The following is a 14117-nucleotide window of genomic DNA, read 5'->3' on the forward strand; positions in this document are numbered from 1 at the left end:
TGAATTATTGTTATTAAGAAAATGAAGCAATTTTTTAGTTTTTTATTATTTAACAAAAGGAACGTTTTAAGTTGATAAATAATAGGAAGATAAATTACCATTTTTGGTCATAAAATTTTCTTTTAATTTAAAACACAAATATAGGGGGAAAATCAAATCGTGAACCCAATATCATGAATTGAATCAAATTGTGAATTGGGTGAATCGTTACATGTCTGTTGCGGACACTTGATGCTATTTGGTTAAAGATTGCTCGGCATTATTTTGACTTGTACCACAGTGCAGATAAATTCCAAAGCCAACTGGAGTTAATTTTCTGGAACAGTGTGGCTCTGACGGTAGTGTGAGCTGTAATTCAAATCACAGCTTTATATTAAAGCAGACGTTGTATAGAGGCTTTGCACCGTCACATGACCCCATAACAACAGCAACTGATAGGGGACGCGCTTTTAGTGCTTCATTCAGCCGAGTTAGTTGTTATTGATCGGTGTGGGAAGGTTTTGCTGCGTTTTTTGGATGTGCAAATCGTTCTGAACAAAACAAAAACATCAGATTTTTTAATTTACCAAAAGTAATTCATCATCGGGGGGAAAAAACTAGAGAAATTTCTAAACGTCGAAGGGAAAAATGGGGGGGGGGGGGGGGCATTCAGCGGGACTCGGTGTCGAACCTTTCATTTCCACAAAGGTAAGAATTCCAAAAAAAACATAATAATAATTTTACAACTGCAGCAAGGTGCTCATTCTTATACAGCGAAGTGAACATAAGCAACACAGCGTCTCGGCAGAGTCTAACCTTCACTGCGACTTAAAAAATGTATTTGCAATCAGGGATCCTTCGGAGTGCGTTGTGCACGCACTTGGGACCCAGTCATTATAGGAAACACCTGATACTGATTTGAGTGCAATCAGCACGCACATATAAGGACATTGTTTTCACAGAGACTTTGTGAAGTATTCTGCCAAGTATGTAGCGGTAGACGGCTCTAAGTGCAGGAAGAGTGTGTATTAGCAGACGTGATATTTACAGAAACAAAACACAAATGAAACTGAAAGCAGGGTCATAAACATGGCTAGAACCAAATGTGACCATGATAATACTTCACAAAGCCTCTGTGTCCTTATATGCGCGTGCTGATTTGACCTCTCCATTTGACACCTGTTGAATGTTTTTTCCCCCCATTTTCCTTTCTACGTTCAGAAATTTTTCTCGTGGTTTTTTTTTTTTTTTCCCCAGATGATGAATTACTTTTAGTAAATTTAAAAAAAAAAATCTGATCTTTGTTTCGTTCAAAACGATTTTCGCATCCAAAAACACAGCAAAACCTTCCCATACCGATCAATAACAACTAACTCGTCTGAATGGAGCACTACAAGCATGCCCCCTGTCATGGCGGCGTAGTTACTGTTGCTATGTGGTCATGTGATGTTGCAAAGCCTCTATTACGCTATCAGTTCTGCAGTAACCGCTGCTCATTTACAAGGCGTTGTATAGAAAACACTCCACAAAATTTAAGGATAATAATAAAATTACTTTCCAAAAAAATGTTCTTATTCAGTAAAGACTTATAATTATTGATATATTCCAGCTTTAGGTAAGGAGGCATTTATTTAACATTTTGTTGAAGGAGTCTTGGGTGTCAGTGCTTTGTATTGGTGAGCAAGTTTTCCACCATGGGAAAGTCTTTCTGGTTTCTCAGTAACTTGACAATCTGAGTTTTTCTTATAGTTAGTTTCAAGAGAGGGGAAAAAGAAGCAACTTAATAATTGATATAATCTAAGTCAGGATTTGTCAACCTTTTCTACTTTAACTCTACGACGACATATGACGACCCCGTGTATATCCCATAATGACGACATATGACGCTGGCATGTATGCACCATAATAACGACATTTGACGACTCTGAATTTGCCTCTACATACAGTTAGGTCCATATATATTTGGACACTGACACAAATTTTGTTTTTTTACCTGGTTTACTGAAACATATTCAGGTTATAGTTATATAATGGGCATAAAGTCCAGACTTTCAGCTTTCATTTGAGGGTATCCACATTAAAATTGGATGAAGGGTTTAGGAGTTTCAGCTCCTTAACATGTGCCACCCTGTTTTTAAAGGGACCAAAAGTAATTGGACAATTGACTCAAAGGCTATTACATGGGCTGGTGTGGGCAATTCCTTCATTATGTCATTCTCAATTAAGCAGATAAAAGGCCTGGAGTTGATTTGAGGTGTGGTGCTTGCATTTGGAAGATTTTGTTGTGAAGAAAACATGCAGTCAAAGGAGCTCTCCATGCAGGTGAAACAAGCCATCCTTAAGCTGCGAAAACAGAAAAAACCCATTCGAGAAATTGCTACAATATTAGGAGTGGCAAAATCTACAGTTTGGTACATCCTGAGAAAGAAAGAAAGCACTGGTGAACTCATCAATGCAAAAAGACCTGGACGCCCACAGAAGACAACAGTGGTGGATGATCGCAGAATAATTTCCATGGTGAAAAGAAACCCCTTCACAACAGCCAACCAAGTGAACAACACTCTCCAGGAGGTAGGCGTATCAATATCCAAATCTACCATAAAGAGAAGACTGCATGAAAGTAAATACAGAGGGTTCACTGCACAGTGCAAGCCACTCATAAGCCTCAAGAATAAAAAGGCTAGATTGGGCTTTGCTAAAATCATCTAAAAAAGACAGCACAGTTCTGGAAGAACATTCTTTGGACAGATGAAACCAAGATCAACCTCTACCAGAATGATGGAAAGAAAAAAGTATGGTGAAGGCGTGGTACAGCTCATGATCCAAAGCATACCACATCATCTGTAAAACACGGTGGAGGCAGTGTGATGGCTTGGGCATGCATGGCTGCCAGTGGCACTGGGTCACTAGTGTTTACTGATGATGTGACACAGGACAGAAGCAGCCGGATGAATTCTGAGGTATTCAGAGACATACTGTGTGCTCAAATCCAGCCAAATGCAGCCAAACTGATTGGTCGGTGTTTCATAATACAGATGGACAATGACCCAAAATATAAAGCCAAAGCAACCCAGGAGTTTATTAAAGCAAAGAAGTGGAATATTCTTGAATGGCCAAGTCAGTCACCTGATCTCAACCCAATTGAGCATGCATTTCACTTGTTAAAGACTAAACTTCAGACAGAAAGGCCCACAAACAAACAGCAACTGAAAACTGCTGCAGTAAAGGCCTGGCAGAGCATTAAAAAGGAGGAAACACAGCGTCTGGTGATGTCCATGAGTTCAAGACTTCAGGCAGTCATTGCCAACAAAGGGTTTTCAACCAAGTATTAGAAATGAACATTTTATTTACAATTATTTAATTTGTCCAATTACTTTTGAGCCCCTGAAATGAAGTGATTGTGTTTAAAAAATGCTTTAGTTCCTCACATTTTTATGCAATCATTTTGTTCAACCCACTGAATTAAAGCAGAAAGTCTGAACTTCAACTGCATCTGAATTGTTTTGTTCACAATTCATTGTGGTAATGTACAGAACCAAAATTAGAAAAATGTTGTCTCTGTCCAAATATTTATGGACCTAACTGTACGTATTTTACTCTTTACAGGTATCCCAGGTGAATATTTATTACAAAATGTATGAATTTTGAAAAGATAATTGAACAACGTTATATAAAGCATCTTTGTAAAGTTGCAGTAATAATTTATTGTACACCATTTGACGTGAATTCTTCATGTAAAGTGTGAAGATTGGTTTTCACACAGGTATTACTCACCTTTAAGACACTGCCTGTGAGTTGGTGAATGTTGAAACACAACTTTGAGTGATTTTTGTATTCTGTGTCATGCCGTCTTTTAAAAAATGTGTATGTCATGTCATGATTGTTTCAACATAATGAAGGAGAAAACTGATATGAACAAAATCTTGTCTTTAGACTTTTTTTCTTGTAAATATGTTCTAAGGGTGAACAGTATATACATATACAAGGGTGGCTGTAGCAACTGCTTTAAGGGGTAAAGAGTTAAGGCCCACCTATTCATAGTGGTAACGAGTCGGGGCCGATTAAAAAAGAGCACCGATTATTTTCGGCTTATCTGTTCTATTAGAATTAAATAAATGCGATAAAAAACAACTGTTTTTAATTGTAGGTATTGTGTTTAAAACTGTATGGATGTGCCAGAAGCCAAACCATGCATGCAGGGCATTCTCAGCCAAAAGGGATTAATGATCCAAAAGTGGAGTCTGGTCGATTAACACAAGAACTTATTGCCGTGCACTCAAAAGGAGTGGATATATGGCCCTTTTCCACTACCCTTTTTCAGCTCACTTCAGCTCGCTTCAGCTCACTTCAGCCCAACACGGCTCGCGTTTCGACTACCAAAAAACAGCATGACTCGGCTCGCTTCAGCCCTGCTTAGCCCCTAAAACTCGCACCGTTTTGGAGTGGGGCTGAAGCGAGCCAAAGCGAGCCGAGTGAGGCTGGGGGCGTGAGCAGACACTCCCCTGTGCACTGATTGGTGAGGAGGAGTGTCCTCACATGCCCACACACGCCCCGCGAGCACGCTGGGATCTGTAAACACCGCAAACCCGGAAGGAGAAGAATTACGAATTACGAGAATTTCTGAAGCCTTATGCGCCTCGCCTCATCTATACGCTCTTGCCAGTATCTGTTGGCGTTGTCGGTGACAACAAGCCACAGCACCAAGACCAGCAACACTAACGACTCCATGTCCTCCATGTTTATTGTTTACTATTCGGGTCGTGAGACTACCGCTTAAAAGGCCACTGATGTCACTGTTAGCGCTGCTTAACGACATCACGTGACGTCCACCCACTTTCGCTAACTCCACCCAATGTGTCCACCCACTTCCAGCCAGCACGGTTCAGCGCGGTTGTAGTCGAAATGCAACTCCAACAGCCCCGCTCAGCTCGACTCAGCACGGCACGGCTCAGCCGCGTTTGTAGTGGAAAAGCGGCATTAGAAACCACTCAATGGGATTAGATCCTTACACACTAACAAAGAGGATTTTTCCTATGAGTTGGAAAATTATCCATCCATTGAGTTCTGTGACATCTCAAACTACCTGGTGCTGCAGACATCGTTCTACACAGACACACAGATGAAAACTTGGAAGAGTGTGGAGGTGTACAACTTTTTGTATGGGGCTTGGTTAAAGGACACTACAAGATAGACGGCGGTAGACGGATCTAAGTGCAGGAAGAGTGTTTATTAGCAGGCATGATATTTACAAAGAGCGAAAGCAAAACAGAAAGCAGAATCATAAAGCAGAGTATTTAAACATGGTTAGAAACAAACGTGACAGTGATGTACCGGTGATGTACTTCACAAAGTCTTTGTGAAAACAGTGTCCGTATCTGCACGTGCTGATTGCGCTTAAATCAGTATCAGGTGTTTCCCATAACAGTTAGGTCCCAAGAGCGCCCACAACGTGCTCTGTGAGCGTGCATGGCCGCTCAAGCTGCACTAGACTCATACATGTCAACCTTTGGTCAATCAAACCTGTATAACCAACCTCCAAAATCCGTATTTCCCTTATAAAATCCTTATAAGATGCAAATTAAAATAATTTACCTAAAATTTGAATAATTAACAATGATATATCCAAGTTACTTTTTATTCAGTATTAATAACAATAAACCTTCAGAATGAATACAAAGCTCCAATGTTTGACAAAAACACAAAGTGTCACTCTAATGTTCTGAATTGTACTCCATGACAGCTTTTTTAGCAGTCTGCACCAATACCTCACAAGGCTGCATGTCACAGCAAGTGTCCGTGTTGATCTTGCCGGAGTGCCCATTCAGAATCTTTTCAGTTGCTAGTGAAAGTTGCTCAGGTGGAAAGACGCTTTTCAAACAAAATGTTACTTCCCGGTTGGCGGGATTCTCGCAATGCAGTGTGCGCATGATCAGAAGTGGAACGAAGTCTTGCTACCACAAGATAAAGCGCGATTTCATAAGACTGTTTACTGGCTGTCTGTGCTTTCTGTGGTGTACAGTACGTTTGTAAATGTTATGTGCTCTTTTATCATCGTGGGAATTGATTATAGCTCTAAATAAATATTGAAGTTTTTTTAAAGAATCCGTATAACTTTATTTGTACGCCCATATACTACGTTTATTGAATCAAATCCGTATAAAATACGGACATTCCGTATAGGTTGACATGTATGTAGACTCCAGTGCGCAAAGCCATGACACTGAAGTGTTCATGTGCTGTGCGACCACAACTTTTAGCTCATGTGTATATCGCCACCAAAATGCCTCATTTTCATCGATAACCCATCACAAAGCATCGCCAGCTGTAGTGTGACCGTAGCTTAATGAGGCGGATGTGACGTCGGATGCAGCCCAGCAATTGTACCCTACTACGAGTAAAAATTAACTTCAACTTGGAAAAAAATTTCGCAGCCCAGTGGTTGAGAACCAGTGACCTAAGTGATAACTTGTGTCCCAGACGTTCCACAACATTAAATGTAACTAAAAAAATTTCTGAAAGTATGAAACTTTGTTCTTTAATTCCTATACATTTTGTAATCCTTTGCAAATTGCTGTGGTATGAGAAGAATAAAACATTTCAGCACGTGCTGCTTTTGGAAACTAATCAACTGTATTTTGCAACACGTCCAGTCATGTCCATATTGTAAATGGTATGTAGCTCTAGCTTAAGTTGCTAGTACCAGTGACATGTTTATGAATGTAGTGCTTCATGTCGTCTTGCTAATCTTTCTCCTCCAGCTTGCTAGGGTGTGAGATTAGCACTGAAACACTGTGCTAATGCTGTTATCTGCCTTGCTGGCTAACGGCTAACTGTGCTGCTTGTGTTCCTCCCTCTCTCTCTCTCTCTCTCTCTCTCTCTCCCTTTTTTTTTTACTGCCTACATGGTTAGTCTCTGAGCCCATTTTACAATCAGGTACAGTATGACAGTATGCGTAGCTCAGCCCTAACTCTCACTGATTCCTCATTTTATGAATTTCATTTTTTCTTGCGTTTGTTTTGGAATGCTTGCCTTATTTTCATGGCTCTTTTTATTTTTAACATCTTTTCAGCGCTGTTTGGCGTTGTCTCATGATGTCTGATGGAGGATATGTGCAAAATGTCTGGTGAAGTGTAAATAAGAATTATACGTAATGCAACATCAAAAGAAATGACACGAATTTAGGAACATACAAAAACAACGTTAATGAGGTGACTTCATCTTACCCTACCAGATATGGATAAAATGGTTAAGATCATTTGGGTTATTTTAGCGAGGAACCTAACGGCTGGAGCTTAAAAGCTGAACATGTCCGAGGCTGTCTTTATTTCCATAGCAGTAGAGTAGCATAGACGCTTTTGGAGAAGAGTAATGGGACAGGCAGCAGGGTGCTCGTGCATTGTGCTCATGCGTATACACAAACACTCACGCATATAAATATATATTGTGAGCCTCGTACTGTAAACTGGGGAGAATACGGACACACAACTCAATTCTCAATGCAAAAAATCCAGTGAATTTTAATGATAAACTAGTGTAGGGGTAGTGACCAGGGAGTGTAGAGTGAGAGCAGTGCAATCTGTGCAGGGGGCGGACAGCTCAAGCCGGCCTAGTGCAGAGTTGCTGGCTGCCACTGACTGTGTGCTGTCGTCTTCCCAGAGGCGGGGAGAGCGGGGGTGTTCGCCAGCAAAACGTGCAGCAGGCTCAAGCAGGCCCTGTCTCCTTGGCCATGCTGCTTCTGGCTGTCTAAAACAATAGTGCTGAATCACCGCTGTTTCTTCAGCACTGTAGGAGCGGTTGGGCAAGGAGCAGAGCGCTGGTTTGATGATGTTTTTTTGGAGCCACCACCACATAGAGAATGTTATACGGTTGCGCAAAGATATAAAGTTTACCTTCAAGTGATGAATGTACCGTATATTTCACGAGTGAGCAAAGCAAACGAGTGAAGCATTTTTCATCATGAGAAGATAAACTTCATATCTTCGCACAACCATCTAACGTTCATTATATTTTATTGCCACGTCCACAAATAAATATCCAAGTTAATCAAAAGAATTTTAGAAGAAACCAGTTCGCCATTTTGACGACGTGTTTCTAGTCAGCGGAAAAACACTGGGAGTGACGTCATCGGAGTGAAATATCGGAAAATATGTCACTCAGGTCCACGATGTATTTTGTATGAAAAATACTAGTTTTTATCCGCCGCTGGCTGAAAGGCCCAAAAGGGGATGATGATGTGCCGATGTCCATCCATCCTGGGAAGGGTGCTCGCTGTCTGAAATCAACTCCTCTGACAATTTTTGGAGGAATTTCACGAAACTTGGCAGGATTCTTTGTTATATGTTGGTAATACGCAGATTTTAAATTCGGTCACATTTTACCAGAGTTACAGCCCTCGATTAACAAAATTATACTTTGATAATTTCATGAGAGTGTGTTTTCCTTCTGAAATCAACTCCTCTCACAATTTTTGGAGGAGTTTCACTAAACGTGGCAGAAGGAATTGTTATACGTCGGTAGTACGCATATTGTTATTTTGTTCAATTCGGTCGGATTTTACCAGAGTTGTGGCCCTTGATTAGCAACATTGTACTTTCACAATTTCATGAAGGTGTGCTTGCCTTCTGACATCAACTCTTCTAACAATTTTTGGACAAATTTCTCGAAGCTTGGCAAAAGGCCTTGTTATATGACGGTAATACGCATATTGCGATTTAATTTCGTTTCTGAAAATTTTACCAGAGTTTTGACCCTTGATTAAATAACTTGTGCTTTGACAATTTCATGAGGGTGTACGTTCTTCTGAAATCAACTCCTTTCACAATTTGTGGAGGAATTTCACCAAACTTGGCAAAAGGCTTTGTTATATGACAGTTATACGCAGACTGAAATTTTGTTTAATTTGGGCAAATTTTACCAGAGTTCTGCCCTTGATTATTAACAAACTTGTACTTTGGCAATTTCATCAAGGTGTGCTTGCTTTCTGAAATCAACTCCTCTCACAACTTCACGAAACTTGACAGGATTCTTTGTTATATGTCGGTATTACACATGTAGCAATTTCGTTCAATTCAGTCGCATTTTACCAGAGTTATAGCATAGTTGCCAGTGGGGGGGGGGTATTGTGCTCTCAGAGCACTCTTGTTCAACACAAGAAGATAAACTTCATAACTTCAAGTCAGTGTGTGATTTTATCTTTTTATTATAGTAGTTCTTGCCCGTGAACCTGATTTCCTCTAAATGGTGCTCTTCACGGAGGCTAAATCGCTCCCCCCCCCCCCCCCCCCCCCCCCCATCTCCTCAGTGACGTAGACTTGGCCGTACCAGAAGTCTCCAGCAAGGAGCGCTGATTGTGAGGTCCCGCACAATTGCTCAGGCGAGTGTGTTAGCGCAAGCATGTAGCCCATGGGAAATGAATAGTGCGTTGGATTAGCACTAATCCCATGTTTTGGAAAATCGAAAATGTTGTCTTGGGCCCCTCTGGGGTGTCACCAATCCATGTGCAAAGTATGTGGCGTAAGTGCGTCCAGCCGTGTCGATTTGCATAGGTGAACAGACCGAGACAGAGAGACACAGCCTTCCTTTAGTCATATAGATATAGACACATTCACAAACAAAGTACCCAAATTTATCAAAACAATTTATCGATACCCTCACGAGTGAGGATATTGGAAAATATGTTACTCCGTGTCCTGGATGTAGTTTGTATGAAAAATACAAGTGGCGTATTTCCCTGTAAAACAAAACAGCATGTTAACAGGCTTAAACCCTACATTAAAAACATTTGTATTTCCGTTTCCCAGCTCGACGTTCTGCACGTATCTGGACATTATACAGATCATATAAAACATTGTGAAACATTATTCCACTTTTGTGCAGCCATTTTAAAGCTTTCTCATATCCTCCACCTTTTTTTTCCCATTCAGAAATGTGTGTGTTTAATAGCCATATTTTCCCCTTTTATGCAATTTCTTTAATATTTGAGATGCACTGGTTGCCGTAAGAGTTTCAGGGGTTTATTTACTGATTTTATTGATCTTTTTGGCCTCTAGCATCTCCCAGAGTTTTGCTGGGCATGTGTCAGAACCACCACAAATACACTCGGCCTAAAAAGATCCGTGTCTGTGTGGGGACATGGAACGTCAATGGGGGCAAGCAGTTCCGTAGCATTGCGTTTCGGAATCAGACCCTCAACGACTGGTTGATAGATGCACCAAAAAAAGCAGGCCACCCCGAATTTCAAGGTGAGCAGCTACTCAAAATAATTTATGAATTATTATATTACCTTACATGCCAACACTGCGTACTGTGATGAACATCCAGTATACTGTTTAGAGTGCTGAAATTCCTGAGTGATTGCTTTATATCCCAGACAGCAGACCCCAGCCTGCAGACATCTTTGCCATTGGCTTTGAGGAAATGGTGGAGCTGAATGCTGGCAACATTGTCAGTGCAAGGTACAGAATCCCTTCATCCTACAATCCCTTCATTTTAAAAACTGCACCGTATAAAAAATTCTGGAAAATACTTAATTAGCCAGTACATTAAGAATAATTTCCTATCCTTGATCATTCACAATCATTGCTCGCCCAAGGCTTGCTCTGATTGGCTGCTGGCAGTCAAAGGAGAAGAGAAATTCTGGGGTTGTTGCACATCAAATACTTCCAGAGTGCAGAGATTGCATCCATTTTACTAAAACATCAGAGAAATCACCACAATCTTTACCTTTGTATGAAGGTCTAGTAACCTTTTATAAAGTAAGGTGACTCATTTTAGATTTTCCGGATCACGGATCCTCCGACGGCAGTTAAATACTACCGCTAGAAGAAAAAAAGTCTGTGCGTATTTTTATTTTCACCGCTGAAATGTACAAAAAGAATTGTAAAAAAAAAAAGTCATATTTTTCTTGTAACAGCACTGTATCCCTGGTACTAGGTCATATTTCTTTAAGTAAAAAGTATTAGAATCACAAATACAAACGACAATGTGTGTTGTATATATCCACTTCAGCCGAGTCCGAAAACGAAACTATTTACGACATTGAGTATTCACTTGAATGTTTTTATGGTATTTACGACCGCTTTACGACAGTGTCAACCTCGTGCTGACCATGGCTGACGCTGACAGCATGGATTCCGAGCTATTGCCTCAACTGTACGTAAGCATAAAGTGTGGTAAAGAAAAGTCTTTTCACTGTCTCACTAACCAAAACGTGGGCGATTTCGTCTCTCAAGCGTTGAAAGTAAACAATGAAAAGATCAAAACGATCTTTGGTTCTCAGAAAGAAGGTGGTGATGTAACGAGCGCGATGCCGAATATGCCTGCCATAACGTTAGTTCGCGATTTTGGCTGCAAGTATCTGACTGTGGAATTAGAAGAGGATGGTGCCGCAGAGAGTCCTATCGAATCAAGTAGCACGAACGTATCAGCCTTCGATGTGCTCATGAGAGCTCAACGGTCATATGACCACATACCTTCAGAGAAGTACCGTATTTTTCGGACTATAAGTCGCACTTTTTTTAATGGTTCGGCTGGCCATACGACTTATACTCCGGTGCGACGTATATATGTTTTGTTTTGTTTTTTCACCGCGGAATAACTGGAGCTGATGCTGAGTCTGACGACAGCCACGCAGAAGAAGAGGAAACGGCGCTTCATCTGCCGCTGGAGGCAGAGTTGTTCAGAAGCGACACCGAGGATGAGGAATTCAATGGATTTGCTAATTTGGAGTGAAATCATCAGCTTGATAAACTTGATTGACCTGTGTTTTATTATTAATGATAGGCCTATAGTTATTTAAATAAGTTATGTAGTGATTTTAGGCAGTGCTTAATTTGTGAAGTGGGAGGTCCCAGAACGCAGGAGGTGGGTGGGTCCGGCGACTCAAAAAAAAAAAAAAAAAAGGTGGGGGGTGGTTTACTATAACTTTACACACATGCGCTTATTGTGTGTGTAAAAAAAAATAATAATAATAATAATATCAGACATTATGATCTTAGAAAACGCTTTAGTGACAAACAGTTACAGACAGTAATATGTCGTGATATTATATTATAAAATATTAATTTTTATTAGTCTATATATTAAATTATATATTACATTTATCTTCTAAAATAACAGACTGTACTCATCACAACCGGTTTATTTCACCATTGGAGATCAGATCACACAAGACATGAGTTAAATGACTCATTTTAAGGATTTAAGTAGGGGATTTAAAAGCGGTTGTTGTTTTTTTTTTTCACTAGACGGTTGTTTTTACTACCGTACCTGTCTTTGGAGATGATATACCTATAGCTTACTTGACCTCTGATTTGATGAAATAAAATTCGACAAAAATGAAGAATGACACTCCTCAATGATGACTACAGCTTTAATAACACAGATGAAAGAGCCATGGGGCGATAATAAGCCCTACCGGTAAAAATATTCTAAAAGCAAACGGATTAATGCATCAGTAATAGGCTACTAATATTGGTTATAATAATAATATAGGCTATTAGTAATAACGATAGTGATAGTATTAAAGATAGTAGTAGATATTTAATCAGACTAGGCTACTTACAGGGCAAAGGGCGCGTTATCACTGCTCAGCTGTTCGTTTATTAAATAAACAATGCAGTCGCGCAGTAACCACGCGCCGCTTATCAGATACAATCACAGATTCCATGGATAGAATAACCCTTCAAAAAAGTGCGACTTATAGTCCGGTGCGACGTATATATGTTTTTTTCGTCTTCATAATGCATTTTTTGGCTGATGCGACTTAAACTCCGGAGCGACGTATAGTCCGGAAAATACGGTAAGTACTGGAATGCTAGTCCGTGTTATAAACTTATACACAAGAACACACACACACACACACACACACACACACACACACACACACACACACACACACACACTATATGTGTGTGTGTGTGTGTATGTATGTATGTAAAGTGTGTCTCTTGAATTTAAATTATTTTATCATCTTAATCCGACATTGAAATTTTGCCATGCAAAAAAAAAAAAAAAAAATTAGACAAGGACACTTTTATTTTTATTTCGACCGACATCATCAAAAATACGTTGAAAAAATCCGTGAACCTAAAGATAAAAAATGGGTGGCCTAAAGGTAGACTATGATGACATTAGTTTTCTGAATCTTTTTCTGTACAGCACCACCAATCAGAAGCTGTGGGCAGCAGAGCTGCAGAAGAGCATCTCGCGGGATAATAAGTATGTGCTGCTGGCCTCAGAGCAGCTGGTGGGAGTCTGCCTCTTCATCTTCATTCGGCCCCAGCATGCTGCGTTCATCAGGTATGCTCACCTGGGCATCGCCTGAATTCATAATTTTAATAGAGACTATAACAACCTGGAAGGTCATGATGCCAGACCAAATACAAAACTCCTATGTCTTGGTAATGGATACAGTGTACCTACTTGTATATACACCACTGGCTATTTCATCGGGTAAACCTACCACTTTATCCACAACTTTCCCGAACTCTGACCTTTCCCATAATTCATTGCTGTGTCATAGCAGAAGCCGGAGTCTTTCTTCTGCTCCACTGTGTTGACATTTGTAGCTAACGCGTACTGCTAGGTAGGTAAGATCAAAGATGACTAAAAGATGGTTACACGGGTCCGAATTTCTGATGCACTCTGGGGATAATGTCATCAAAATGCCCCATCCGTCTACCCTCACGGAATGGACAGACGACATGAATTTGTGGCCTGACGTCAGCTACGTTGGCATTGTCAATTATCAGAATCAAGTTTATTGCCAAGTATGTTCTCACGTACAAGGGATTTCCTTTGGTGACTGGTGCTTGAACAGTTAAAATAGAAGAATTTAGCAAAGACAAAAAGCAGCTACATACATAGAAGAATCTGAAATATACAAATTTGAAAAGTGGACATATTTAAGGGGTATGTGCATGAGTTGTTGAAGTCCAAGCGGTACAGTATGTCTGGAATGTGCAAAAATAGTTCACATGATGATAGAAAAGAGTCATGATAAGAATGTGTGAGAGGAAGAGAATATGTGTAATGGGCTAAGTCAATAACCAAGCTAGACAGTGTGAGCTGGAATGTGCAATAAAGGTTCACAGAATAGAGATGTATGACATGACCTTGAAATGTGCAAAATCGCAGTT

At 40.2% G+C, this 14117-nt stretch overlaps 1 protein-coding gene across 3 annotated transcripts in view; it reads left to right on the top strand.

Moving 5' to 3' along the window:
• synj1 (synaptojanin 1) overlaps window positions 1-14117 on the top strand; it is an 85172-nt gene that overhangs the window by 38616 nt on the left and 32439 nt on the right. For all 3 annotated transcript variants that reach the window (XM_060908954.1, XM_060908952.1, XM_060908953.1), the window contains 3 exons: window positions 10029-10220; window positions 10349-10433; window positions 13138-13278. In XM_060908954.1, coding sequence (XP_060764937.1) covers window positions 10029-10220; window positions 10349-10433; window positions 13138-13278 — 418 coding nt within the window. The remainder of the gene's footprint in view (window positions 1-10028; window positions 10221-10348; window positions 10434-13137; window positions 13279-14117) is intronic.

This window comes from Neoarius graeffei, chromosome 25 (assembly GCF_027579695.1).
Source record: "Neoarius graeffei isolate fNeoGra1 chromosome 25, fNeoGra1.pri, whole genome shotgun sequence".
Taxonomy (NCBI): domain Eukaryota; kingdom Metazoa; phylum Chordata; class Actinopteri; order Siluriformes; family Ariidae; genus Neoarius; species Neoarius graeffei.